This window comes from Phlebotomus papatasi, chromosome 2 (assembly GCF_024763615.1).
Source record: "Phlebotomus papatasi isolate M1 chromosome 2, Ppap_2.1, whole genome shotgun sequence".
In the NCBI taxonomy this organism is placed as follows: Eukaryota; Metazoa; Arthropoda; class Insecta; order Diptera; family Psychodidae; genus Phlebotomus; species Phlebotomus papatasi.
Window position 1 is genome coordinate 106732331 of NC_077223.1, and position 27528 is coordinate 106759858.

At 34.5% G+C, this 27528-nt stretch overlaps 4 protein-coding genes across 4 annotated transcripts; 2 read left to right on the plus strand and 2 right to left on the minus strand.

Moving 5' to 3' along the window:
* Nucleotides 1–2237: 2237 nt before the first annotated feature.
* Nucleotides 2238–8457, minus strand: LOC129801116 (general odorant-binding protein 66-like). The gene is made up of 3 exons (XM_055845880.1): nt 8185–8457; nt 2448–2726; nt 2238–2370 (listed from the first exon to the last, which is right to left on the minus strand). Exons 1-3 carry the CDS (start codon nt 8455–8457, stop codon nt 2269–2271), a joined length of 654 nt encoding a protein of 217 aa, XP_055701855.1. The 3' UTR covers nt 2238–2268.
* Nucleotides 8458–8699: 242 nt separating this feature from the next.
* On the minus strand, nt 8700–12282 carry LOC129800693 (general odorant-binding protein 67-like). The gene is made up of 3 exons (XM_055845281.1): nt 12119–12282; nt 11585–12041; nt 8700–8909 (listed from the first exon to the last, which is right to left on the minus strand). Exons 1-3 carry the CDS (start codon nt 12218–12220, stop codon nt 8848–8850), a joined length of 621 nt encoding a protein of 206 aa, XP_055701256.1. The 5' UTR covers nt 12221–12282; the 3' UTR covers nt 8700–8847.
* A 6714-nt stretch (nt 12283–18996) lies between these two features.
* LOC129800694 (uncharacterized) lies at nt 18997–24774 on the plus strand. Its single transcript, XM_055845282.1, has 2 exons — nt 18997–19256; nt 24209–24774. Exons 1-2 carry the CDS (start codon nt 19168–19170, stop codon nt 24699–24701), a joined length of 582 nt encoding a protein of 193 aa, XP_055701257.1. The 5' UTR covers nt 18997–19167; the 3' UTR covers nt 24702–24774.
* LOC129800671 (sporozoite surface protein 2-like) lies at nt 24775–27242 on the plus strand. The gene has a single exon (XM_055845242.1). It carries the CDS (start codon nt 24817–24819, stop codon nt 27061–27063), a length of 2247 nt encoding a protein of 748 aa, XP_055701217.1. The 5' UTR covers nt 24775–24816; the 3' UTR covers nt 27064–27242.
* Nucleotides 27243–27528: the final 286 nt, after the last annotated feature.

Below are 27528 nucleotides of genomic sequence, written 5' to 3' on the forward strand. Positions count from 1 at the left end.
CAATTGTAGATCTTGTTCCTAGGAATAACATATCTCTCGGAGTAATAAAAGGCTAAGTCGACAAGCGTATCTCATACTTATATCGAGTCAGTAAAAATGCTTTTCTTCAGTGAAAGAAAAATGTCTATAAGGTGAGCTAAAATCTTAGTGTTCTTGAATTATTTTTAGTTTATGTTTTTTGTTTATTTTTAACCCTTTAACGACGAGACACTTTTTACGGTCCGAAAATCAACAATAAAAATTTAACTGATATACAAAATCAATGAAACGTCTTACATCTGACTTTGGAAAATCCAAAAGATTCTGATTCGATGCATTTTTACCCCTACAAGCGTTAGGGACAAAAATAGCCCAAAAATTTAAGTAATTATTATTATTAATTTTTATGGCAATACCAATGAATAATAATTTCCAGTCTAATGAAAAATATTACGGATAAGTATTGTAGTTTCCTTTTCCAAAACGGTTTGACTTGAAAAAAATTGGAAGTATAAAACATAATTCAAATCATTTTTCAATATGAGAATTTAAAAATTAGTCATTTTTAAGGTTAAATATTTACCACATAGCAAATAGTTGGAAACTTGCAAAAAATATTCTAAATTCCTTCAACCTTCTAATTTGCAATTACGTACAAACATAAGAAAAAAATAATTCCAGGTAGGCAGGAAAAATTATTTTCTTTATGGGACACCGGTGTTCCAATTGTCCTTAAAGGGTTAAATGTCTTGAATATTGTGTAGGGCGCAGCGGCCCCTCTGCCGCCCCTCCCTCTTCGCAAGCTGACCCCTATTTCAAGACCTTTCAATTAAATATACTTTTAATTAAATTGATTGAGGAACAAAATCGTTCCTCAATCAATTTCAATCAATCGTTCAGGAATAAATTCGTTCGTTCGTTTTCGACTTATCCTCGTATTGGAAGATTTAGTCATCTTAATCAGTTCATGAGTAAACTTCCATTGATCTTATGACGTTTAACAAAAGCATGAGCTATGGCGGTAAGATCTCTGTCTCGAGTCTTGCAATTGTGAGTCAAACCACGGTCGGTTCAAATAAACTGAAAGTCCGGAAGGAGAACTTATTCACATTGTTTCACATGATCTTTGCCCACAAGATCCAAGAGCATAGAAGATGCATCCACTTCGCAGAAGAGGCGGTCATGGGCGGCCTACGATGAGTCGATTCTTCTAACGTAAAAATATTGTAATAAAATTAATAATCAAAGACAAATTGATTGTCTCAATACGATTAATAATTATAGTGGACTGCCAAATGACCATTTTTTTTTTATTTTGGTATATTAAGAACGTCTAGTAATGGTAGATTAATTGAACACCAGAAGCCGAAAACTCTTACTGTTTCTTCTTGCTCTTACTTAGTGTCCGAATATTAGTGTCGTAAAAATTTTTACTATATCTTTTATTAACAAAATGTACCAAAAAGCTCTTTTGAAGAATATTTTAATTCTTGCAATATTTTATTTGAGCATTCCTTGAAAACTGCTGAATCCGAAGGAAATTTTACCACCTGCAGCAATTCTAGCCACCACTGAAAAGCTTCAAGTGCACCTGTTGAATTTTCTGCGAAAATTGCGAGAGAAAAACTTAATTGATCGAGGGGGTTATTCATTCTTAAAGCTCACTGCCTTCGTCAGTTTCAGAAGCTCTTGATATACTCTCTGGAAATGTCTCACGTGGTTCTGGGATTAAAAAGCCCCTCATTTTTTTTAATATTCTTTTTTTTAATTTCTCAAGTTTCGTAAAAGCTAGCTTTTCGTCAGGGGCCTATCGATATTTAATTTTTCTATACGTTTTTTCCTAGAGGCACTGAAGACTATTGGCAAGTTTTTTCCTAAAGAGAATTGACTTATCAGTCTGATATATTTGGAAATCGTGCATTAAAAACTATCTAAAAATGCATATTTCATAATGCTCGCCGAAATAGTACATGAACTACGAGGAAATTTGTTTAAGGCGCGGTGCAATATCTGCAAAATTTTTACAAGGAAAAGTGAAAAATAGCTTCACTTTTTATTAGGCTTGATGGGTCCCTGTTTTTCGTACTTCGCAAAGCCTTCTGAAGGCGCTATCCTCAAATTTACCAAATGTCTTGGTTTTCTAAAGAAGCTTAAGGAAACTGGTATAAGTTTTTTTTTATTATGAACAACCCCCTGCAATTTACCCAAAGAGAAAATCAAAAGAACGATCTCAGCTATAATTTCCTTATGTGGCAATTTATTAGATTTTTACTATTTTCTCTTCGAGTGCTATTTGGTTCCTTTCACTGCAAAAGGAAGCGGGCATTTTTCCTGGTACTCCCTTAAATCATTGCATTCGTTGGAGTCTCTCCAGAGGATATCCGGGCATTTCTGTAGGAAATTGAAGGTATAAATTATGTTGGTTATTTTCTATTAATGTGATAGAGGGTTTTGAGGATAGAATTTACTTGAAAGAGGTAGGAATGGATGCATCCTGTGAGATATCCGGGCATGGGATTGCAGTATTTCTGGCCAGATTGCGTTGGTGGCATGTTGGCAATTGCCATGAATCCGGGCAATTTGCTTCGAGCGTCTTTGACACAGAATTCAAGAGCGTCAATCATCGTCTCATTCCAAGTTGTCTCATCTTTCACAATATCCATGAAATAATTTGATATGTCCATCATGTTTATTCCTCCTCCGATCTCATTGAGTCCAGAGACGTTGAAAGCACACTCAAAGACACACTGAAAGGTAAAAATTACGGAATGTCTTTGCTGAATGCTCGACTTGGAAGTTCAATGATTCAAGATTCAAAGTGATATGCCCTAATTAGTTAAAGTATTATGGTGCTACTGCAATATGACTTCTTAGGATAGTACTGTTCTCAAATGCTTTTACATAATTAGGGTAAGTATGCCAAATTTCGGCCACTTTGAGTGTAATTTCGGCCATGCAAATAAATTAATTAAAATTATGTATGTAATCTTCGAATAGTCAATGAATTCATTTTTGCTATTAAATATTTATTCATTTTTGGATGTATTAACACAAAGACCGTTAAATTTTAGGTATAATTTGAATTTAAATTGCGTTGTAAAAACTCAGTGGAGAAAGAGTCTTACGAAAGAAAGGTGGACGGTATTTCACTCAAAGTGGCTTACAATTCCGGCCACATTTTTTGTTTCTCAAATTTCCATTCATTTTTAGTTTTTGCATACACTGCAAAAAGTCAGTAAATCTCTCTGTAGTTTTTGCATACTCTAAAATGTCACTTTGACAAACGAGATGATGTGAAAAGGACATTGAAAAAATTCCGGATGAGCAAGGAACTATGAGAATGAAGGTGGCCGAAATAAGCTACCAAAGCTATGTCTACATTTTTATTTATTTTAAAATGTATTTTAGAATAAATATAATAAAATGGATTAAAAATAAATAGAAACAGTCTGCAATGTTCCAAGTAACACTCTTTAAAAAGAAGTAATAAAAAATTCAATGTGTATTAAAAATGTAACATTTCAAACTTGAGACTCTGACGCTTGCATGCAACTATGCCGAAATTTGGTACACTTACCTTAGTACCATTAAGCTAAGTTTCTTTCACACCATTTACTTTTTGATACTAAATTGTGTAAAAATTATGTGGTAATATAGAATCGGTTGAAACTAGTTCTAATTTATTCTGTAATCCAAGGCCTTTTACACAAAGCCAAACTTGTCCCAATCTAATCAAAACCATGCTTTCCAAATCTGTTTAATGTTTGACTTTCAAAAAAACCTGGAAGGAATTATTCAAGGTTATTGAAAAGTATGGACAGAATTTCTAAGTAAATAGTCTCTAAAACATAAACAAATGGCTGGAAATACATTTAGGATTTCAAAAAAAAAAATGGTATGGGCCGGTATGGGTATGGATCTTTTACAGATCCCAAGTCCCTATCTCTAACCGTTTGACTTCCACATTCCATAGCAGGCGAATGGACCGTGAATATTTTATCGACATTTTTAATAAATCATTGGTAAATTAAGTTTACTTATATCATTTTGCTCTCTTAATGGAATTCGAGCAATAAATAAACCTATTTTACTTCAAGGTGCAAGATTTCGGGGTCAAGAAGGGCCCTAAGAGGTTTTCCCAGGAGGATTTCCCTCAAACTCTAAGGACTTTTCACTTCTAATCTCTTCGTGAAATATCTCACAAATAAATACGAAGCTCAGTGGAATTTTCTCACAGAAGATTAAAGCATTTTTCCTCAGGAAATCTCCTTTACTCAAGATAAACGATGAGGGACCGAAATCCATTCATAAACAAGGGATTTTGTGGAAAAATTTAAACATTTTCTTCCACTTGATTAAAGTTACTTTTTTGCAAATTTAATTTTAAAGCCATCTCCATGATACTTTCCCAGCAAATTAGAGACATTTTCTCTTCTTCTTTTGGTAACTTTTCACCCAAACTGAACTTGATGACTTAAAATTGATTCATTTGGTGACACGAGAACAAAAGTTTGATGACAAACTTTGAAGGCGCATGGTAGAAACATTTTATTCATCTCTTCGAAAATATCTGGCAAAGTTTTCCTTTTCCAGCTGAATAAGAAATTAAAAAGCTCTTCTGGTGAGAAGTCGCAAATGTACTCTAGAGGCTGAGAATTGAATGAATTTTTAAAAGGATATTGTACAAACTTGGCACAATGCTTTATCGGTGAAAAGTACAGAAAAAGGTGAATTAAAAGTTTGTCAAATTTTCAAAATTTCGAATATGACACATTTTACTACAGAACTGGGAAAATATAATTTTAATCATGAATTTTATTCAATCGTGTAAAGGGAAATTTTTCTTAGTACCGAACGTTTTTATAGAGCTTTGAAAGCTGAATTTAGATATGGAAATTAAGCTTACTACAAATTTAAACAAAGAGTGATACTGTATAATCGATTAGACATTTCTATTAAAATCTTTATACATTAATGTCACTTCAAGAACTTGTTACGCTGAATATTAGACACAGTGAAATTCGTACAGCGTCGAAAGTTGAATAGACTGAAAATCGGACAGCACTGAATATCGGACACATTAATAATCGTACAGCACTGAAAGCCGGACACACTGAAAATCGAATATCGCTGAATGTTATACACACTGAAAATCAGACAGTGCAGTGTTGAAAGTCGAACACACTGAAAATTAGACAGCGCTGAATATCGGGCACATTGATAATAAAATCGGAAAACGCCGATATTCAGACACAGGGCAACGCTGACAGCCGGACATACTGAAAATCGAACAGCGGCGAAAGTCGAGTTCACTGAAAATCGGACAGAACTGAATGTCGGACACATTGATAATAAACGGACAGCGCTGAAAATTAGACACACTGAAAATTAGACAGCGCTGAATATCGGACACATTGATAATTAAATCGGACAGCGCCGATAGTCAAACATACTGATAATTGGACAACGCTGACAGCCGGACATACTGAAGATCGAACAGCACCGAAAGTCGAGCTTACTGAAAACCGGACAGCACTGAAAGTCGGACATACTGAAAATCGAACAGCGCCGAAAGTCGAGCTCACTGAAAATCGGACAGAACTGAATGTCGACACATTGATAATAAACGGACAGCGCTGAAAATCAGACACATTGAAATTCGTACAGCTCCGAGAGTTGAACAGATTGAAAATCGGACAGCACTGAATATCGGACACATTAATAATCGTACAGCACTGAAAGTCGGACACACTGAAAATCGAATATCGCTCAAAGTTGGACACACTGAAAAATCAGACAGTGTTGAAAGTCGAATACAATGAAAATTAGACAGCGCTGAATATCGGGCACATTGATAATAAGATCGGACAGCTCCAATAGTCAGACATACTGATAATTGTACAACGCTGACAGCCGGACATACTGAAAATCGGACAGAACTGAATGTCGGGCACATTGATAATAAACGCACAGCGCTGAAAATCGAGTACACTGAAAATCGGACTGGGCTGAATATCGGGCACATTGATAATAAACTGACAACGCTGAAAGTCGGACATACTGAATACCAGACTATGAAAGACGGTTTCAGCACACAAATGTATATAAAGTTAGGGTAAGTGTGTCAAATTTCGGCATAGTTGCATGCAAGCGTTAAAGTCTCAAGTTTGAAATGTAATATTTTAAATACAAATTGATTTTTTTTATTCTTTCTTCTGAAAGAGTGTCGCTTGCAACCTTGTAAAGAGTTTACCGTCTTTATTTACCCTAAAATCACTCTTAATATATTTTAAAATGAATAAAAATATACATATAGCTTTGGTGCCCTATTTCGGCCACCTTCATTCTCATAGTTCCTTGCCCTTCGGGAATTCTTCCAATGCCTTTTTCACGTCATCTCGTTTGTCGAAGCTATATTTTTTGTTATTCTCTTGCATTGTGTAATCTCTAGAGTATGTAAAATCTAAAAGTTCATGGAAATTCGAGGAACAAAAAAGGTGGCCGAAATTGCAAGCTGGCCGGAATTTGGCACACTTACCCTAACTATTTCCTAAGTGTCCGCCTTTCCCAATTTTACTCTAAATGCATAAAAAGTTTTCTAATGTTTTCTAAAATTCAAAAATTATTACCTTCAGTTCTTACAATTGAACATTAAATTTTCTTAAACTTTAAAAAATGTGGACTACAAAAACTTGTATCTACTATAAATCAAGGGATAGTTTTTTTTAAATATTACTAAGAAAACTGCACATTTAAAAGCTTTAAAAGTGTCTTTTATGTTAATATATAGTCCTTTTAGAGGGGGTCCTTTGCAGACCGAAGTCTCTATCTAAAACTGTTTATTAATTAAGTCTGATTATATCCAGACGGATCACGTTACTTCATAAAAGAAGTATAAAAAATAAGAATTGTTCAAAGCCAGATTGTGTGCGAAGCCTGAAAGCTTTCCCCTACACGGAAGCCTCAAAGGTTTCGGGCAGACTCAGAGGCTAAACCTAAACGGTTAGAGATAGCTACTTGGAATTTTCGAACGACCTCTCGAAAAATTGACTTAAGTGTAGGGGAATGTACTCTCCCTTTGAACGTTCATGCCTTCGAATAATGTGAATTATCTTTTGTTTTTCCTTTGAGACCGACACATTTCTATTAAGTATTATAAGTAAGCCTCTTAGGAAAATTAAAGAAAATTCGCATTATTCGAAGGCATGAACGTTCGAAGGGAGAGTACTTTCCCCTACATTGTCTTACCCAGACGTCCAATGTGTGCACAATCTATAACTGTTTGCCCTGCCACATTATATTTCTAAGGTTTTTCTACCATACTACTTAGACTTAAGAAAACAACTTATTTAATTTGCGATTTTTTAACCGAAATAATATCGAAAACCACATTATCGGAGATACGAATGACTTTTCCCTCCGGAGGTGACTTTTTTGCCGTACTTTTCATGAACGTTTTTTTAATTCTAGCACTTAAGGATGGTGTTTATCGGTCTTAAATGGTAGATAGGATCAGTGAAGGCCACACATAATTGCGGGAATTAAAGAAAAGTAAATTTTTACTGTCAAATGTTACAGGCTAAATATTCTTGAGGATTAGCCAGAGTCTCTTTGGGCCCTTATCATAATGAAATTAACCTTCGCAACAGGTTGGTGGAGCTGAATTAAGATCCGATGAGAAAAAGAAATTAGGTAGAAATAAATTGGGAGAAAAAACCTTATTTTATAGCTATCCCATTTAAAACTCCACAGGGGAAAGGGTATCACAACACTGAGAGAAATCCGAAAAAGTTGAAATAACATTCCGGAAATGTTGATTTTACCCTGCAATATTGATCCGAAATCGGTGAAAATATTATGCTTTTTAGGTGTACTATAGGGGTTAAAGTGACCTTTTTTCATGTTAATTTTACCCTATTGATCCAAAATCGGTGTAAATATTACCCTTTTTAGGTGTATTAGGGGTTAAAGGTACCCTTTTCCATGTTAATTTTACCCTTAATAAGGTGTAAAATTAGCATTAAAAAATGTTGATATATTTTTACATCTAAAAAGTGTTAAATTTCTGAGGAAAAAATGTTAATTGCACCCTCTTTTTTTTCTCAGTGAACTTAATTTTGTTGTCATTCCTCATAAAAAAGATTAGCAAACAAGAATAAATATTTTAATTGTGAAAATTAAGTGCTTTGTAAAAACTAATCTTACACATCCTCGAGGAATAATCGCGGTAATTGACTTAAGAAGTGGCGCCGGAAGGGGTGGCGCTCGTGGGGTGGTGGGCGGTGGATGATACTCAATCCTTGAGTAGTTCTCCGCGCACTTCCTCAGCACTTGATTGGGAAAAAACTGTGGAAGTTTGCAGCAATCTCCGGGATTAATCACTTGAGGCGGTGGCATTTCGCACTCCACCGCCTCCCCCTGAGCCCCCATAATCCACATCACAGTCACAAATATCACAAATCCAGCAACTTTCACCATCGCGAGCCACTCTCCAGATAATCTCCCGGATCAATTTCAACCTGATTTAAATACGAAAGAAACCCAACAAAAATCCCAAAAGGAAAACACTCACTTTGACGGAAATGTTTTATCGAAATTAAATAAACTCACGAATTAATTCAATAAATTTCATTGAGCTGGGGAGCGGAAGTGTAATTTGTACTTGGGAAATTACTAAATTTTTTGCTCTTAACCACAATTTGTGAATAAAACCGCAGAGGTTGATTTTATTGTTAGACTTTTTTTCCACTCGTGAAAATACATTGGGAAAATTGGTTAATTCTTTTTGTTTCGTTAATAACTATTTCACTGGGCTTTTTGTGGACTGGAGGATCTCAGTGGAAATTTCTGTGATGGGATGATCAGTTGTTAGAACATTGGCGGAATGGGACATGCTGTGAAGAAATTCTTCAGTTGATCACAACCAGGAACTGGAAAGAAAGAAAATTGTAGAATGATATTAGAATATTTTTCACGAAAACCGAAAAGTTTATTTCAAAATGTATAAATTAGAACATGGATTTTTCAAATTTTATTATATATTTCGTCTTTAATATTTCGTCTTGGATATTTTGTCTTTGATATTTCGTTTTTGATACTTCGTCGGAAGGTTTTCAAGTGAGTGTTGGACTGCGTCAAGGGTGTGTTCTATCACCATTGTTGTTCATAATATACATGGACAAGATTATGGAACGCAGTCGGGGGCGGAATGCGATTCGTATTGGGGATTTCAGGGTGAGCCATCTCCTCTATGCAGATGATTTGGTTCTTTTTGGATCTTCCGAAGAAGAGCTTCAGCGCACACTTGACCGATTTGTAAATGTTTGTGCCGAAACAGGTATGAAGGTGAACGACAAAAAGTCGGAGGTAATGGTGATTTCCCGACAATCTGTGAAATGCACTCTACATGTTAGTGGAGACTCATTGACACAGGTGGAGAAGTTCAAGTATCTCGGGGTGTTATTCACGAGTGATGGTAGGATGGAGGCAGAACTCTCGTCGCGAATCGGTCAGGCTTCTGCAGTAATGAGGGAGCTTGGCAGAAGCGTGTTGAGAAAGGTCGAGCTTAGTCGATCGGCTAAATTATCGGTTTTCAAAGCTGTGTTCATTCCTATTCTCACCTATGGTCATGAGATTTGGGTAATGACCGAAAGGGTAAGATCGCGAGTACAAGCTGCCGAGATGAGGTACCTTCGAGCGGTAAAGGGAATCACTCGTAGAGATCGAGTGAGGAATGTGGCCGTTCGTGAGGAACTAAGAGTCGAGGAGCTGCTTCTTCGGGTTGAGAGATCACAACTTCGATGGTATGGACATGTTCAACGCATGAATGAAGAAAGATTCCCCAGAAAAGCTATGCAAGCCATTGTGAGGAGACCTCGGCCTCGAGGCAGACCTAGGACAAGGTGGCTGAATCAAATTCAGAATCTTGCCTTGGAACGCCTCGGGATCGAACTCGAACATCTTCCTGAAGTGGCGGAGGACCGACAGGCGTGGGCTGCTAGATTGGATGTCATGGGCCCGCGACCCCAATAGGGATAAGCGGTTGAAAATGAATGAATGAATATTTCGTTTTGAATATTTCGTGTTTGATATTTCGTCCTGAATATTTCGTCTTCAATATTACGTCTTCGATATTTCGTCGTCGATATTTCGTCTTCGATATTTCGTCTTCGATATTTCGTCTTCGATATTTCGTCGTCGATATTTCGTCTTCGATATTTCGTCTTCAATATTTAATCTCCGATATTTCGTCTTCAATATTTCGTGTTTGGTATTTCGTCCTGAATATTTTGTCTTTAATATTTCGTCTTCGTTATTTTGTCTTCGATTTTTCGTTCTCGATATTTCATCTTGAATATTTCGTCTTCAATATTTCGTCTTGAATATTTCGTCTTGAATATTTCGTGTTTGATATTTCGTCTTCAATATTTCGTCTTCGATATTTCGTCGTCGATATTTCGTCTTCGATATTTCGTCTTCAATATTTAATCTCCGATATTTCGTCTTGAATATTTCGTGTTTGATATTTCGTCCTGAATATTTCGTCTTCAATATTTAGTTTTGAATATTTCGTCTTCGATATTTCGTCTTGAATATTTCGTCTATAATATTTCGTCTTGGGTATTTCGTCTTGAATATTTCGTCTTGAATATTTCGTCATCAATATTTCCGTCTTCTGCATTTTGTCATTAATATTTCGTTTTTAAAATTTCGTCTTTGATATTTCATCTTCAATATTTCGTATAAGTTTTAGGTTATATACACCTATGTTTTTAATATAAACTGAAATCTTGTTTTTTTTTTAACCGTCTATTAATATTTTTTCACTTCTTATTAAAGAAATTTGATTTTAAATGTTTGAAAATCGTCCTACAAAACCATTTTATGCTCTCACAAATAACAAAAAAGTTTTCTTTTTGATTTCACTATTTTTTAAAAATGTTTAGAATTAAAAAAATCTAAATTCTGAAATTAGTTTTTTTTTCAATATTTTTATCAATAACAGATCCTTTGCAATTAATTTTTATGGCTCCGGCATACCTTTTAGATCAGGAAAATTTCATGTAATCGAAATTCACACATCTTTTTTTCTCAAATGTTTTGCATATGTCTATCCCACAGATCCCACACTTTCGGACTCTTCTTCTTCATTTAAGCATCAGACCAATTTAAACTTAGTTCAATCTATTTTCGAGCGCGAAAGAATGAGATAGATATATGCAAAACGCGTGAGAAAGAAAGTGATGTGAATTTTGATTTCATGAAATTTCCCTGATCTAAAACTGAATTGATTTCGAAAATGGTATATTCGATATCCACAAAATGCAGTATTCGATATCCACAAAATTCACAAAGAAATTTCACAAATCACTTACGATTTTATGCATGTAAACTTAAAAAAACAAAACTTTGTGAAGAGCTGCACTTCAAGAGCATCACATTTCGCGTTCGAATGATTATTGTTTGAAACAAAGCAAATTTCAATTTTCGATATTCGAAAATGAATTTGAATTTTCGCACTTGGGATAACTTTTAAACATCTTCGAAGATTTTCCGGATTTCTTCCTTCATTTAACATTTTTTTCGCACACAATTGTCCACTCACCATTTTTCCACACATTTTGAGGGCATTTTGTAAAAACATGGGAATGCAAGCATCCCAAGATAGCTCCCGGAAGTGGGCTGCATCCGTCGAATTTTTCTGCAAGATCATTGGCGCTCAATTTCTCAGTGGCAGTTTTGGTGCAGAAGGTGAATCCTTCTGTGAAGATAGGAATCCATTCTGGAGCTTTCTTCTCCAGAGCTTTGGTGATAAATTCCCCAGCACTTTCAGGTTGATCCACAGAGAGATTGACGCTGTTGAAGACACATTCAGCCATGCAGGTGGATGGGAAACCAGGAGGAGGACCCCGGAAAGCCCTTTGGTTCTGGGAGGGAGCTTGGCGGAAGGATTGTCGTTGAGGGGACTGGAAGTTTTGATTGTTCATGCCAAACCGCTCAAAGCAACCGGCAAAGATGGAATCATCGATGAGTTTGGGCTGTTTGCAGCATTCCCTGGGATTCTGGTGAGGAAAATGAAGGAGATTTAGAGTTGGTTTGATGAATTGGGGGAGGTTTTAAATGGCTGGAGGTTTCTTACAATCCTCAATGGAGGTGGTTGACGACAGTCCTGCTCCTGGCCAAAAATCCCAACGGCCAAGCAAGACAATACCGCGAAAAGGGAGGGTACAATGCTGCACATTTTAACCGCCAAACAGTCCAAGCACAACTAACTTTGTCCCCACAATACACCTGACTTTTTATCCAGAAGCTCAGGTGGGGGCTTCTCGAAGCAGGAAAAAAGCCACCCAATGAGTGTTTAATCGTGAAAATACGGGAATTGGTTTTTATATTAATTTTGCAATGAATGCAAAAACATAGTTGAGCTAAACCTTGACGGACGCCGCAGATCCAGTAATTGGTGGCTTCGTGGCGGGCTTTTTTTTTCTCTGTCTCTTCGCACGTGGGAAAATGCACCACCACCATGTGATTCATCACTCTTCTGACCCCATTCCTGGGCCGTGAGACCCTCTCGGGAAGCCATCGACCTGCTCTTGCGTCTTCTATTCCGCAATTCTCGTGGTTTTTCCTTCGCGTGATTCGCGGTGGGTGCACAAAAGTCGCGTGCCCGGTCCAAAGTGGACGTCTCAAGTGGGAGACCGGAGAGAAAAATCACAAAGAAAACTCCCACTTGGAAGTTACTGGATGGCTTTAATGGGAAAAGTGACACTGAAATGTACTTAATTTACTCTTTAGACTTTGTTGGAAATTGCTTTATCTCATGAACAGATTGATGGTTTTTTTTTTATTATTTCCACAGCTGTTGTTAGATTACAAAATATGAAACCGTTTTCAAGAACTCTTTTGATGACTTCAGTGGTCAAGGGTTTTCACAAGAACTTTGCTTCTTGTTTGTTTTATTTGCTTAAGTAATCTGAGATCGTCAATAAACAATATTGTATTTGTGCTAATTAGCTATTTGTTCCACTTTTAATAAGAATTGGTATTTTTTTTATAAAATGGAAAACTTTTTATTATTCAATCAAAATCTTTAACACCCTTTCCCATATTATAATTTGGAAAGGCGAATTTGAAGATCAACTTCAAATGTATTTTTGGGCTTAAAATTGTTTTGTTTTCTCTTTTCATTACATCACGAGATAATCTTAAGGAATACTTTAATAGAATCTTGACAAATTTCAAAAGCACATTTTCAAAAGGCGAACAAGAATTTTAAAAACATGGACCAATAGGTCAATTTTGTGCCATATTCAGGGTTGTGCTTTTACATAGTAAAAAATATTTTTTACATTTTACATGTAAAAAATACGTAAAAATGTAAAAAATATGTAAAATGTAAAAAATGTGTAAAGTGTAAAAAAGGAAAATTACGCATTTTTGAATCTTTTGAACATTTCCTGTTAGCAATACCAATATTGATATTTCTTATGAGAAATTTCAAGGAAACATTTTTAACGATTTTGTACATACAAAACATACTGCTTGTAGTAAAAAATGTTAATTTTTTCTAATTAACACTAAACCTAACGACTGTTTTTGGCCGTTTTCCGGTCAAGTGACAAACTGCGATAATGTAGGATTCTCAACAAATTTGTTTTGTAAAAGAGCAATAAATTAAAATTTGAATGCTGAAAAATATGTTACATGCATATTTCAGGAAATTCATAAAGTTTGATAGAGGCATTGTACCGTTTTAAGTATGTGTTTATTTTAAACCGGTCAATTTGACTGGGCCTTGGTAGGTTTAGTATTAAAAGAACTTCGTCCTTTTTTCACAGATAGATATTTTAGAATGTTGTCTATATTAAATCCTTAAAATGTTAAGCTTTTTGACCGTTAACGAAAAATAGAATAAAATTTTATATTATTAGTAAACTAAACAAAGCAATGAGACATAAAAATATGATTTTTTCACTATTCGTAATTGGCAAATGACATGACTTGATCAATCAATTTTTAAAATAAAAAAAAACTTTATTATTTTTTATAGTAATTATATAGACTATTTTTTATGAGATTTTGATATAACAATAACCGGCACTGCTTCAGCATAAATTGGTTAATATTGTGTTCAAATTGCGCGCAACTTACGCTTAAAATAATTTCGTTTGTATGTAGTGCACTCATAGCTTCAACACGAAAACAATAAATTACAAATAAAAAGCGCACAGCTTCAGCATAAGACGGTTAAAATTCAATGTAAAATCCTCACAGGTTCCGAACGAAACGTTTCGCAATTTTGATCGTTTTACTCAGATTTTGTGCAGATTTTATTAAAATCGATACAATATCGTAATTTTTGGATGATTTTTTGTTTAATACGTTAGTTACAGATTAATAACAAAGGACGATGGTTTCTAGAACATGTAAGAATTGGCCTCAAATCAAAGTCTAAGAAGGAGTACCCGATTTTCCCTGGTAATTGTAGTGAAAAATTAAAAAAAAAAATTTGAAAACAATATCATTACTACATAATCAGTGTTAGCAAGAAGAGACTGATTCTCTTCATGAAAACATTATTTTCTGGGATGTGATGTCTTGGACAAGGTATATAACAAGTCAAAAAAAATGTAAAGAATTAAGAAATAAATCTTAATTTGAATGATTTTCACAATATTAATGATTAACGGAAAACACAGAGCAATTGGAAAACTCCCTGAACGTAGGTTAAAAAAATTATGTGTCATTTATATGGTTTATATTTGTTCAACCAGGCAAAGGAAAATTTGAACTGGGGTTGCCAGTAAATTTCACCATGCATTTTCGACGACAAGTTTTACGGCAAAAAGTCGCAAAATATTTTACAGATTACAAAGAAATCTTTGATTGAGTGAAAAACAAAAATTTAGATTTGAAATTTGATGTATATAAATCAATTTTAGATTTTTTACATTTTAACTTTACATGTTAAAAATGTAGCACATGTTAAAAGTTTTTTTACTATGTAAAAAATGATGTAAAATGTAAAAAATTCGCCCAACCCTGGCCATATTACAAATTTAGTTCGAATCATCAGGAGCGGTTTTTCAAAAAAGTGTATTGTAACTGTGACATTGCCATGTGGCATAGTCAGAAGTCACATATTTGAGATTTCTGTAAATTCTTTTGTAAACCCTGGTGGGGTTCATCTAAATAAAATTAAAAACTTATAGAGGGAAAATGGGAAACTGAGGCTTCTACCCTTATTTCAACTCCCTGAGAGTGAACTGTCCACGGCGACTGATGCTCACTCACTGATCTTAAGTGCCATAAGCAACAAGAGCACCATATAACAATCTTCAGCATTTTCGGCACCCGCCTTGGGATGGTACGTGTTGGGCGTGTCAGAGGAATAAAGGATTTTGAATTGGTGGAATACAGCCGTTGGCAGGGTTGACATGTGTCGAATAGGCCGTACTCTTTACAAAGTGACAATGAATTTTATAAAACATGTCAAATATGGACTGTAATAATATCATTAAGTAAAGAGAATCAATGATTTGCATTTTCAATCTCATGTGATATGTGAAACAGCTCGGATGGGATTATACTCATAATAATACACAGATTCATTTGAAGTCAAAAACTCAAGTATTTTTTTGTTAACAGGTGAGTAAAGCTCGTAGGGGAGGGTGGGACAGTTCCACGCATCTGAATGTTCTGAATTAGTTTGCTAAACGAATATGAACCATATTTAAATTAACTGTTTCGCTAGTTTCTCTTGAGTATTGACTATCTGAAATATCTGAAAATACAGGAGAGTTCCTAAACACTGGTAAAAATAAAAGGGTCAAATTGACCCTTTTCCAAAGGATGGATCATATTTGACTCTTTGAAAGGGTCACCAGGAACCCTTCGAAAGGGTCACGGTTTTGACATCTATTTAATTCCGGAATAAACGAATAAAAAAACAATGAAAAAGTGGTCTTTGGTGTTCGCTCAGATGAGAGAAATATGATATCAGTAATAAGTTTACAATAAAACATGATTATTCGTGATAAATGTGCATACTAAATTTCAAGAGATACAAAAGTGAACCTTTCAAAGGGTCAAATACGATCCATCCTTTTGAAAAGGGTCAATTTGACCCTTTTATTTTTACCAGTGAATTATTCGTCCTAAGAAACTTCATTTTTTAAAGTAATACATTCGTGAATTTACCACACCCTCCCCTACCTGAAAAAATAGATTTGAAAAAATTTGAAATTCGGACTTCTGAAAAAATTCTATACAAAAAGTACAATATTTGGCTTATTTCGTCTTGTAAAGGAAAAACAATCCTTCGTTCGTGCGAAAATTGAGTAAAAATGATTATAATTGACATTTCTCAAAGGCCGGACAGAACGATAGAAATTTTTAAATGCTTTATCTCGTAATGTGTTATTCCAAATGACTTTGTAGCTTCCAAAAAATAATTTCGACATGTTCTATTATTTTCAAAAAAAGAAGAAAATTAAATAGACATAAAAAAGTATTTTCTTTTATGAAATTAAAAAAGTAAACGCACTTGTAAGCCCTTAAGGAAATTGTGTGCTCTTCCGAACTGGTTGGTTTACCTTTCAGAAAATGCTCTATTTTTCTTTAAATTGAAAAACAATTTGACATTTTTTAATCTGTTCTTTAAATTGTTTAAGTTTATTCCGCAAATTAATTACATACAAATTAAGAAAAGTTAAATAAAGCGTGTATCGCCCGTGAAGGTAGGATCGTCAACTCAAAATAAAATGATATTTTGAAAATTATTTGCCGATTTTAACGAATTATCCTTCGTAACATGCGTTCCATTAGTAACTGATACATTTAAAAAAAAAACAATTAGGGTAAGTGTGCCAAATTTCGGCATAGTAGCAGGTAAGCACCAAAGTCCTAAGTTTGAAATGCAATATTTTAAATTCATATTGATATTTTTTGTTACTTCCTTTTCGGGAAGGTTGTATGGATCCTTGAAAACTAGTTTATCATCTTTGTTTTCTTTAAATCACTTCCTAAAATATTGAAAAAATAATAAAAATATGGACATTGCTTTGGGTAGTATTTCGGCCACTTTGTGTGAAATTTCGGCCACCTTTTTTCTGACCACATTTTGTGACGCAACGGAAAGAAAATTTCAAAACGTCAAACGGAACGAGTTTGATATTTAATTTAATACGTTTATATGACTCACAAACCCAGAGATCTTCCGTGTAATTTGTCCTAAACACCTGAAGAGTAGCATTTCAAATTTACGCGCAGATTCCCGTAGCAATTTGCACTTCCTGAACTCTTCCAATGACTTTTCCACATCATCTTTTTCATAGAAGCGATGGTTTTTTTCTTTGGACATTGTAGAATTCAGAAATTGAAAAAGAAAACATAAAATGAATAAGAAATTTAGGAAAGCAAAATGAATTCATTGACTATTCGAAGATTACATACATAATTTTAATTAATTTATTTGCATGGTCGAAATTACACTCAAAGTGGCCGAAATTAGATGCTGGCCGAAATTTGGCACACTTACCCTAGTAAAGAGCAAATAATTTGGAAAAAATCAGAGTATTTTTGAGCGACGATCTAACCTTCATGGTCGATACATGCTTCACTTACCTTATAAATAATTATTTTAAAGCACATGTAAATAAAGTAAGGTAAAGTGCCCTCAAGTCGACCGGTTCCTCAATTCGACCGGTAGAGTTATTTATTCAATTTATTTATATTTGCACTAATATTTGGCGTATGATCTAACATTAATAGGTCAATTATTCCATAAATAAATACGAATCAGTGACAATTTTATAGAAATTCACCATTAAAACATTCAAATATTGACCCACCGGTCGAGTCGAGGAACCGGTCGACTCGAGGGCACTTTACCTTACTGATGACTTAAAAAAAGGAATTAAAAAGTTTACTGTGTTAAAAGTATTGTCCCCCGTTCAGTAATAACCTTCCACTGAACTTGATTTCTTGCCCACCTAAGATCCACAATCAAACCCCTTTTGTGGTTGAGCACTTGAAGGCTCGCGGTAGACAAAAAGCAATTCTTTTCTTCTCATCAAAAGAAAAGCTCTAGAAGTGTAAGATATAGGTAATATATAGGAAAATTCCCCCACCCTTCCACCATTTAGAATCAGGCCCCCTCCACATGAGGTTGCGAATGGGAAATTGGCGCCAAATTCCAATGAAAGACTCCTTGCTTTATTGCTGTGATACGTGAATTTGGCTCGGATTTCTGCACGTAAATATCCAGAATTCAATACATATTTCAAAAGAAATCTAGAAGAGGGGTGAGGGCTTCTTGGACGGCATAAATAAAGTGTGGGAATATTGAACTATCATTTAGCATGCAAAGTTGAGAGAGAGAATACATCTGCAGGGTGTATCCTTATTGTCGGCTGTCCCTTTATACAATCTATTTCGAAAAGGATTAACAACTTAGCTTTGAACCAAGGGTAGGGGAAAGCGCGCTAAATTCAGATGACTTAAGCTTCGAACAACTCATTTTTGAAATTAGTTTTTAATGAATTTAGCCATTAATATTATATTTTAATAGTTAATCTAATGCCTTAAATTTTCCAAAAAAGGCTATGGATCAAATCCATTAGGAACATAGAAAAAATTGCCATGTCGGAAGCTTGAGTCATCTAAAGGTAGCGTCCTTTCCTCTATTTGATATATGGCTCAATTTATCATTTTGAGTTGACGATCAATATTCTAAGCAAAACCTTTAAAAAAAAACTATTTTTAAATCAATTCTTCCGTTGAAACAAACTTTTTCGAGTAAAGTAAATCCTTTTAAATTTTCCAAAAAGCTTTTGATAGCTTGCGAGTCACCTTCTAGTGAAGAAGTTAGTGGCCCATATCGGTGCTATATCTAATAAAGTTGCCGGAGTTTGTGTGCATGATTGACTAGCGATCGTTGGAGGGAAGCTCTCGTGGGGGAAGTTATGCTTGGTGGCTGTTAAAGAGTGGCAAGAAGTGGTGAAGGCAAGCCGTAAAGTATATTTGGTGTTTTCGGGTCGAAGAAAAACGCCTCAAGTGGCTCATTGGCGCGAAAAGTGGAGGTGTGGGTGATATTTTTTGGGGTGGCAGAGAGTGAAAAGGTCACCCACAGACACACAAAGTCACACCCCCTTGAGGGAATTTTAGCACCCGATCCAAACACATGAAATGCAGTCTCAGGTGGGACTTTCACCTGAACACACTGAGAGTACTGAGCAGGATACAGGGACCATGGCAGCCAAAGGATGGAGGAGTCGGTGAGGAAATTTACATTAGGATTAAACTAGAAATTGCGGTGACTGTGAATCTGGGGAGATGTTTTCGGTGGTTAAGAGTTTACGTGACTAAGCAACTTTCAATTTATTCTGAAGAAATGTTTTTGATTTGGAAGGCAGAATCACATTAATCGTTATGTTCTTATTGTTACCATCAATGTTTTATGATTATTCTTCAACTTACCCTTTTGCCAGACAAAGCTGCAGTTATTATGATTATCTTCCACAAAATCCGAGGTATAATCAAAATTTAAACAAAAAATTAAGAAATAAGTGAAAAATTTATAAAACGGTCAGAAAGAAAGTTTATTTGCGTAAAATTGTACAATTTTAGCCTAAGCAAAGACTTCGTTCTTCTTTTATTAGAATTTTTACTAATTTTTTCTAAATATTTTTTGTCCAATAATCAAGAATAATTTCACTGTGCGACACGTTGTGGGTGTCTTTGACGAGAGTGCCAAAACTTGTTAGAGGGTCATTTAAGGACCTCAAATCTGCAATCCGTTTGTCCGGGTCACCTCTAGATTTTTTTGAAAAAGCATATTTAGTTTTTTGATGTTTTATAAAATTCAAAAATTCATATCTCCGGTTCTAATTATCCGGTGGTAGTCACATAAAGCTAAACTGACGCGTAATTTCATCCTCTATAACTCTTGTGAACATATCAAGCATCTACGATAAAAATGAAGTATATTTTTTAAAGATTTTTTGAAAAAGGGCACCTAAAATGGTGCCTTTTTCTGTGTTTTTTCCATCTTCTAGTAATTTTCCCACTTTAATAGAGCATTTTATATGTCAAATAACTATGCCTAAAAGTTAGAGAATTTAATAGTCTTTCATTTTCTTTTGGTTTAAATTTTCTATCATAATTCATTTATTCACAATAATTTATTGAAAATAAAGTGCATTAAAATCTCTTATTATATATAATTATATTAGTATCTTTGTCTAACCTACTGAAGAGCATTCTCTTTTGCACTCTCACTTACACATTTCATATAAAAAGAGGTGAAATGAAAGAAAAGAGACGTATTTAGAAATAGAGAGAGAAGAATAGCTGTTATGAGTGCCAAAAAACTATTCTTCTCTCTTTATTTCTATATACGTCTCTTTTTTTCATTTCGCCTCTTTTTATGTGAAATGTGTAAGTGAGAGTGCAAAAGAGAATGCTCTTTAGTAGGTTAGACAAAGATACCAAATAATTATATATAATAAGAGATTTTATTTTTATAATAATGCATTTTATTTTCAATAAATTATTGTGAATAAACGAATTAGGATAGAAAATTTAAACCAAAAAGATATGAAAGAATATTAAATTCTCTAACTTTTAGGCATAGTTATTTGACATATAAAATGCTCTATTAAAGTGGGAAAATTACTAGAAGATGGAAAAAACACAGAAAAATGCACCATTTTAGGTGCCCTTTTTCAAAAAATCTTTAAAAAATATACTTCATTTTTATCGTAGATGCTTGATATGTTCACAAGAGTTATAGAGGATGAAATTACGCGTCAGTTTAGCTTTATGTGACTACCACCGGATAATTAGAACCGGAGATATGAATTTTTGAATTTTATAAAACATCAAAAAACTAAATATGCTTTTTCAAAAAAATCTAGAGGTGACCCGGACAAACGGATTGCAGATTTGAGGTCCTTAAATGACCCTCTAACAAGTTTTGGCACTCTCGTCAAAGACACCCACAAAAAGGTAAATTTTGTCGCACCGTGTTTTCAGTGATTCATGAGAATTCTGAGAGAATTGCATAAATTCTTAACGTCTTTGCCGATATGAGTAGGGGAGACTGGGGCAAAAAGTCACAAATCGAAAAATTCAAAATTCAATATCTTCCAAGGTAAAAAAGATAGCGGCTCAATTTTTTTCCTATAGATAGCCTACATGGACCTTCTTCAATGTCGTAAGTTTCTTAAAATTCGAACAAGGAATTTAGAAAATAAAAAAATATCGAAAGTTTTAGCCCTATTTTTGAAATATTTTCCTTGCAGAAGATAACAATTATTACCATTATTACCTACTTATTTTCCAAAATTGATGCACTGGTCAATATTTTCTAAATAATTTGGATTTTTTGAATACGAATCCGCTATCTATTTTAGAATTTCACAAAAGTTATTTTCTCCAGAAATCCTTTTATTAAAAATGACCACTTGGGGTAAAAAGTAACAAAAGATATAGAGCAAAAAGTAACAAAAAAGCGAAGCAATTTCTGATGTCTCACGGCGAGAAGAAACGTCATTACCATGTATCGCCGCTTGTTGTTTGCATTGGTCAAACGATTTTCAGTCTTTTGTGTTTTTTTTCTAAAATAGCTTCAAAAGCGCTTTTCTCGTTTTCTCACTTATCTCGCAGAGAAAACGGTGTTTTACAAGGGTGTAGATGAATAAATTTTCTATGAAAATATGTCCTCTAGGCCTAGATATTTTTTCAAATTTACGGAAGCCTGTAATGAAGTGAATCAAAATATGATAATACCCAATGTCTGGTACTATTTGCCCCAGCAATTTTGAGAATTGTCACAAAATTATATTTTAGAAATTGGCTCGATAAACGTATTTCCTTACAAAATAGAGGAAATTTATTTTCACAAAGTTGTAGAGCGGTAAATTTCCTATAAAACTGCGCTAATTAGAAATTTTTGAAGTGCTCGAGTAGCTTGTAAAAAAGTAAAATATCCGTTTTGTGACTTTTTGCCCCAGTCTCCCCTAATGATTGAACGGTTAATGTAATTCTGTCCTAAATGTACGGGAAAGCGAGACACCTTTGGATGACTCAAACTTCAAAAAACTCATTTTTTTTAAAAATATTTAACTCATTAATTTTCGTTTTGAATATGGTAAGGTGGGGTAACTGGATCGTTTTCCGAAGAGTGCTACTTAAACGCTTATTTTTGGACTGATAAAATGCTTTTTTACTTCTTCTAAATCCATACAATTATTCACTGTTTCATTCAGAAATATAATATTAAAAAAAATATCAAAAATATTAAAGAAAATTTATAAAATAATGATAATACTGAAATAACTCAGGATGCACTAACTGGGTCGCCTTTTCGCTAATTCACTTTTAATTAAACCTTTGGATTTAAAATACTTTTTTCACAAGGACAAAACAATAAATGTTTTCAATCAACCACTAGCGAAAATATTACTGCTGGAAAATTTTTAGTGAAACTGGCACAAGATTGAAATGAGTCGATTACACTCACTTATTTAATGGATAAAAATATTATTTTTGTTTTTTCTCAAACTTGAATGTAGTTACTGTAGTTTTAAGTGGATTAGTCATAAACGATCCAGATAGCGAAGCGTCCGGATTAGCACACTTGAATGTACTTTCTTTTTGAGTTCAATGAAAGTAAATAGTACAATGATAATCGTTAGTTTCCTTTTACATCTTATATTATTTATTAAATTAAAATTATTAAAAATTTTATTAATAAGTTATCATAAATATAAATTAATAAATAAATTAATTATTATATTTTGTGTGAAATACTGCAGAGAATTCGTAGATTTTTTCAAAAGTGTACTAATTATTTCGTGACTGCGATTAAGTTAAATACAGACCTGTCATAAGAATTACTAGTGAAATGATCAAGAAGACAATAATTACATTTATCTTTTATTTAAAATTTCAATATTGAAAAATGTTTTAAATCAAGTATAATAGTTCAGAGAGGAAAAAAAAATCCATTGCGTGAAAACTCGGAAAAACTCCGGGTCATATATGACCCTATTGTCGGCAAGGGAAGTGTACTGTACATACCATTTTCAAAATCTATATCACGAGCTTTTTAAGAGTTTTTTTTTTGCTTGAAGCTATTAATTTGGCCAAAACCATGGCAAACTGGATTGTCTTGATGAACACTGTACTCCTGGTGTTCAAGGAATCTTCCTGATAATCCCTTGAACAGTCACTGTCACAATATTTTGAGTGGTATTTGGCAAAAATAAACTTATCCACATGTTTATTCACACACAATACAATTGCACAATATGAGACGCTTGCAGAATACTCTAAAATATTGCAAAATATGTTATAATTCATCAGATATAAGATGAAATGTCCAGGAGCAAGATGTCTCACCTGCATTTCACAAAGGAAAACAATGTCCCAACTACATTTCGCTATAGGTTTGGGACGAATACACTGTTACCCTTGCCGACAATAGGGTCATATATGACCCGGAAAATTCTACACGCTTTTCTGGAAAATTGAGAGTAGTTTATTATATCAAAATATGCAATATACAATCTTTGGATATTGTATTTTACGTTTCTATAGAACTTTTTGCTGAAAAAAAATGAATATAAAAAATTTTGAAAAAGAAAAGTCATTTTAGAAAGTTCGAAATTCGTGATTTTTGATCTCAAATATTTTCTTTTCCTGAATATCTGGAGTCTTGAGAAAATTAGCCAAGAATCTTACATCCTTCTATTATGATGTCGTGCACAAACCGATAGATTTCAATTAATGTAAATAGTCAAAAAAATTGTTTTTTCCCCGGGTCATATATGACCCTAATGACGCGAAAGAGTTAATAATTCTGTAACTATGGATAAACTTTTGAAGCTTTAGTATTCCAATCTTTGATTGTTTATAGGATACTTTATTCAAAATTGAAGATATTACCCTGAAGAATTATTTTCTCTTAATAAACTGAAAGTCTCATCAAATTTTATTATGTAATTTACTGTCTTTCCCTAAGAATCACGTAAAATATTGACCAGTCAACTTAATAATAATGCACAAGAAAGTCTCCCCAAATAAAATCGTTTGAAGTTGAGTGATTTATTGGTTTCTGGCGTTCAATAAAAGCTCCCCACAGTCATTCCTTCTGCAGAACATGTTGCTGTCGCTCCTGGAAAATCAATAATAAATTCTTGAGGTTGATTTCTGTTACTTGCAGGACTCTGCAGCTGGCAAAGTCCACAAATCGACTCAATGCTTTCATGAGTGATTCTGTTGGACTTGCAGCTAGAACACGTCGGAATCGCTTCAACAGGCGCCAGGAATCCTTGATGGACATTGAATCTGAAGATCAGAATCGTTTGAAGTTATTTGTAACGCCCCAAATTCAAATAAATAAGATCTCTTTGGTGATTGAAGAGGCAATCGCGCGGAAAATGAGTGAGGATGAAGACAACAAAGATTATGATCCGATCAGGGCAAAGCTGATGTGTCAGGCCCTGTCTAAAGACATCCGGAATCGCGTCAAGATGCTCAATCTGAGGAGATATAGAATCGTTTGTCTCGTTACGATCATTGAGAAATTTCTACAATCCATTGATTACAAAATGAAGCTGCTGCTTGATCCAAAAATGGACTATTTTGCAAATTTTAAATTCGAAAATGCCCAATTTTATATTTTGGCCACGGTTTATATTATCTATAAAGATTGATGTGAGCAAATAAATTCGTGATGTTACTGTTAAAGGTAATTAAATCTGATTATTTGGTATGCACACACGACTGCAGGTGTCTTATCGTCTTCAGTGTTTCTGAGAAACTCCAACAATGTGCAACGTTTATAGTTTTACCACGGTTATACTTATTTTAAATCTCTCAATTCTTCCGGAAACGTGGTCAGAATTTTGCAATCCAACTGAAATTCACGTAGATCTTAACGTTGAGTTTAACATTTGCTACATCATTGACGATGGCAACTCAAGTAGGAATGACCTTGGTCAACTTATTTGGACAAGAGGTGATTTTGAGGATTTTTCCTACCTTCTGGAAGTTCCTTTGACCATTGGTGTCCCATTGGATGCAGAATTGTTCATCAATCATGTGATAAAAACTCCAGAGAATCCAGAAGTTCCTAATAACTTAAAGTATCCAGGAAGTTCTGAAGGTACGGAAGCTATGCATTCAGAGTACCCAGAGGATTCAGAATATATAGAAAGTTCTGAGGATGTACATTCAGAGTACGAAGAGTTTTGTGATCATTCTGAAGAAACTCCAGAAGATTCTGAGGATGTACATTCAGAGTATGCAGAGATTCCTGATAATTCAGAACATCCAGAAAGTCCTGAAGACGTACATACAGAGTACCCAGAGGCTGTTGATAATTCTGAAGAGACTCCAGAAGATCCTGAGGATGTATATTCAGAGTATGCACATGGTCTTGATAATTCAGAATATCTAGAAAGTCCTGAGGACACTCAGGATGTGCATTCAGAGTATCCAGAGGTTCCTGATAATTCAGAATATCCAGAAAATTCTGAAGACATTCAGGATGTGCATTCAGAATACCCAGAAGTTCCTGATAATTCAGAATATCCAGAAAGTCTTGATGATGTACATTCAGAGTACCCAGAGGTTCCTGATAATTCCGAAGGAAGTCCAGAGGATACGGACGATGTACATTCAGAGTATGCAGAGATTCCTGATAATTCAGAGCATCCAGAAAGTTCTGAAGACGTACATTCAGAGTACCCAGGGATTCTTGATAATTCTGAAGAAACTCCAGAAGATACTGACGATGAACATTCAGAGTATGCAGATGGTCCTGTTGATTCGGAATACCTAGAAAGTCCTGCGGACCCTCAGGATGTGCATTCAGTGTATCCAGAGGTGCCTGATAATTCTGAAGAAACTCCAGATGATACTGAGGATGTACATTCAGAGTATGCAGATGGTTCTGATAATTCAGAATACCAAGAAAGTCCTGAAGATGTACATTCAGTGTACCCAGAGGTTTCTGATAATTCTGATGAAAGTCCAGAGGATACTGATCATGAACATTCAGAGTATGCAGAGTTTCCTGATAATTCGGAATATCTAGAAAGTCCTGCGGACACTCAGGATGTGCACTCAGAGTACCAAGAGATTCCTGATAATTCAGAATATCCAGAAAATCCTGAGGATTTAGAATCTCTACATCCAGAGCACCCTGAGACTTCTTATAATTTAGACTTAGAGTATCCCGGAAGTTCAGAGGATATAGAAGATCTACAATATCCAGAGGCTCAAGTGAATTCAGAATATCCAGATAGTTTACCGTATCCAGATTACCCAGATTATCCTGAGGGTTTCGATTATCCGGAAAGTTTAGAGGATACATCATATGAATCGTATCCAGATTTTCCAGATAGCTCGGAGGATTTCTATTATCCAGAAAGTCCAGAGGATACAATTTATTTACCGTACCAATATTATCAAGATAATCCTATATATTTTGATTATCCAAAAAGTTCAAGTGATACACTCTACGTACTAGACCCAGATTATCAGGAATATCATGAAAATTTTGATTATCCAGAAAAGTTAGAGGATACAACGTATCTACCATATCCAGATTACCCAGAATCTCCTGAAGATTCAGAGTATCCATTAATAATAGCAGATGTAGAAAGTTCACAAGATTCAGATCATTTGTATTATCCAAGTTATCCAAAGACTTCAAAGTATACAGAGTATCCAAAAGCTCCAAAGGTTATAGTTGATCTAGAAGTTTCAGAAAATGTGGAAGTTCCTGAGGCTCCAGAAGAATCAGAAGCTACAGAAGATACAAAACCTACAGAGACTATCCATAAACCTGTAATAGTTCATTATGAACCACCGCAAGGAGACCGAATATTAGCTACCACCCCAAAGCCCAAAACACGAAGATTTGAAAGTCGATTCTCTCCAGGAAGTCTATATGGGATTAGGTGGCAACCTCAAACCAATTGGCAACAGCTGAGATACCTCCACAGAAAGTATAACTGCAATCCAATGTACAGAAATTGTCGTCAAGTAATATATTTGTATAGAAATTGATTTTTACACCTTCGTGATTTGACTTCATGTTCCTTCAGGAAAGTCTCTAAGGCCCATAAATTTCGAGAGAAAATGAATATATTCAATTTCTTTTGTTTTGTGAACTTTTTTCGTGGATTTGAAGGTGGAAACAGTGGAAAAGATGGAACAGAGTTCAATAAAAAATCTATGAAAAACCATTTTTAGATCGTCTTATTTTTCTGATGTTCTTGTCTGTTGAGTTATTCCCTAGACACACTTACGACTTAAGCCGAAAGACGGCTTAACGCAATTATAATTAAAATAATAGTCAGATTACATTTCTATCAGTTTCTGAGTAATTCGTCTCTAGGTTAAATTTAGTCAAATTATTTTGATTACACTTACGTTAAGCCGTCTCTCGGCTTAAGTCGTGAGTGTGTCTAGATCTAGGGCATTACTGTGCTAAGTAAGGGCCTTGACAGACCTGAGGGTTAGCTGTGAGAC

What these genes read in the sequence shown, in the direction of transcription:
- LOC129800694 (XM_055845282.1), top strand. Translation starts at nt 19,168, where the DNA reads ATGCAGTCTCAGGTGGGACTTTCACCTGAACACACTGAGAGTACTGAG. An exon ending in GCCAAAGGATGGAGGAGTCG is followed by an intron (nt 19,257 to 24,208) that starts GTGAGGAAATTT and finishes TGTTACTTGCAG; the next exon opens with GACTCTGCAGCTGGCAAAGT.
- LOC129800693 (XM_055845281.1), bottom strand. Translation starts at nt 12,220, where the DNA reads ATGTGCAGCATTGTACCCTCCCTTTTCGCGGTATTGTCTTGCTTGGCC. An exon ending in AACCACCTCCATTGAGGATT is followed by an intron (nt 12,042 to 12,118) that starts GTAAGAAACCTC and finishes TTTCCTCACCAG; the next exon opens with AATCCCAGGGAATGCTGCAA. An exon ending in TCAAAATGTGTGGAAAAATG is followed by an intron (nt 8,910 to 11,584) that starts GTGAGTGGACAA and finishes CTTTCTTTCCAG; the next exon opens with TTCCTGGTTGTGATCAACTG.
- LOC129801116 (XM_055845880.1), bottom strand. Translation starts at nt 8,457, where the DNA reads ATGGTGAAAGTTGCTGGATTTGTGATATTTGTGACTGTGATGTGGATT. An exon ending in CGATTATTCCTCGAGGATGT is followed by an intron (nt 2,727 to 8,184) that starts GTAAGATTAGTT and finishes TTTACCTTTCAG; the next exon opens with TGTGTCTTTGAGTGTGCTTT. An exon ending in TCCATTCCTACCTCTTTCAA is followed by an intron (nt 2,371 to 2,447) that starts GTAAATTCTATC and finishes AATTTCCTACAG; the next exon opens with AAATGCCCGGATATCCTCTG.
- LOC129800671 (XM_055845242.1), top strand. Translation starts at nt 24,817, where the DNA reads ATGTGCAACGTTTATAGTTTTACCACGGTTATACTTATTTTAAATCTC.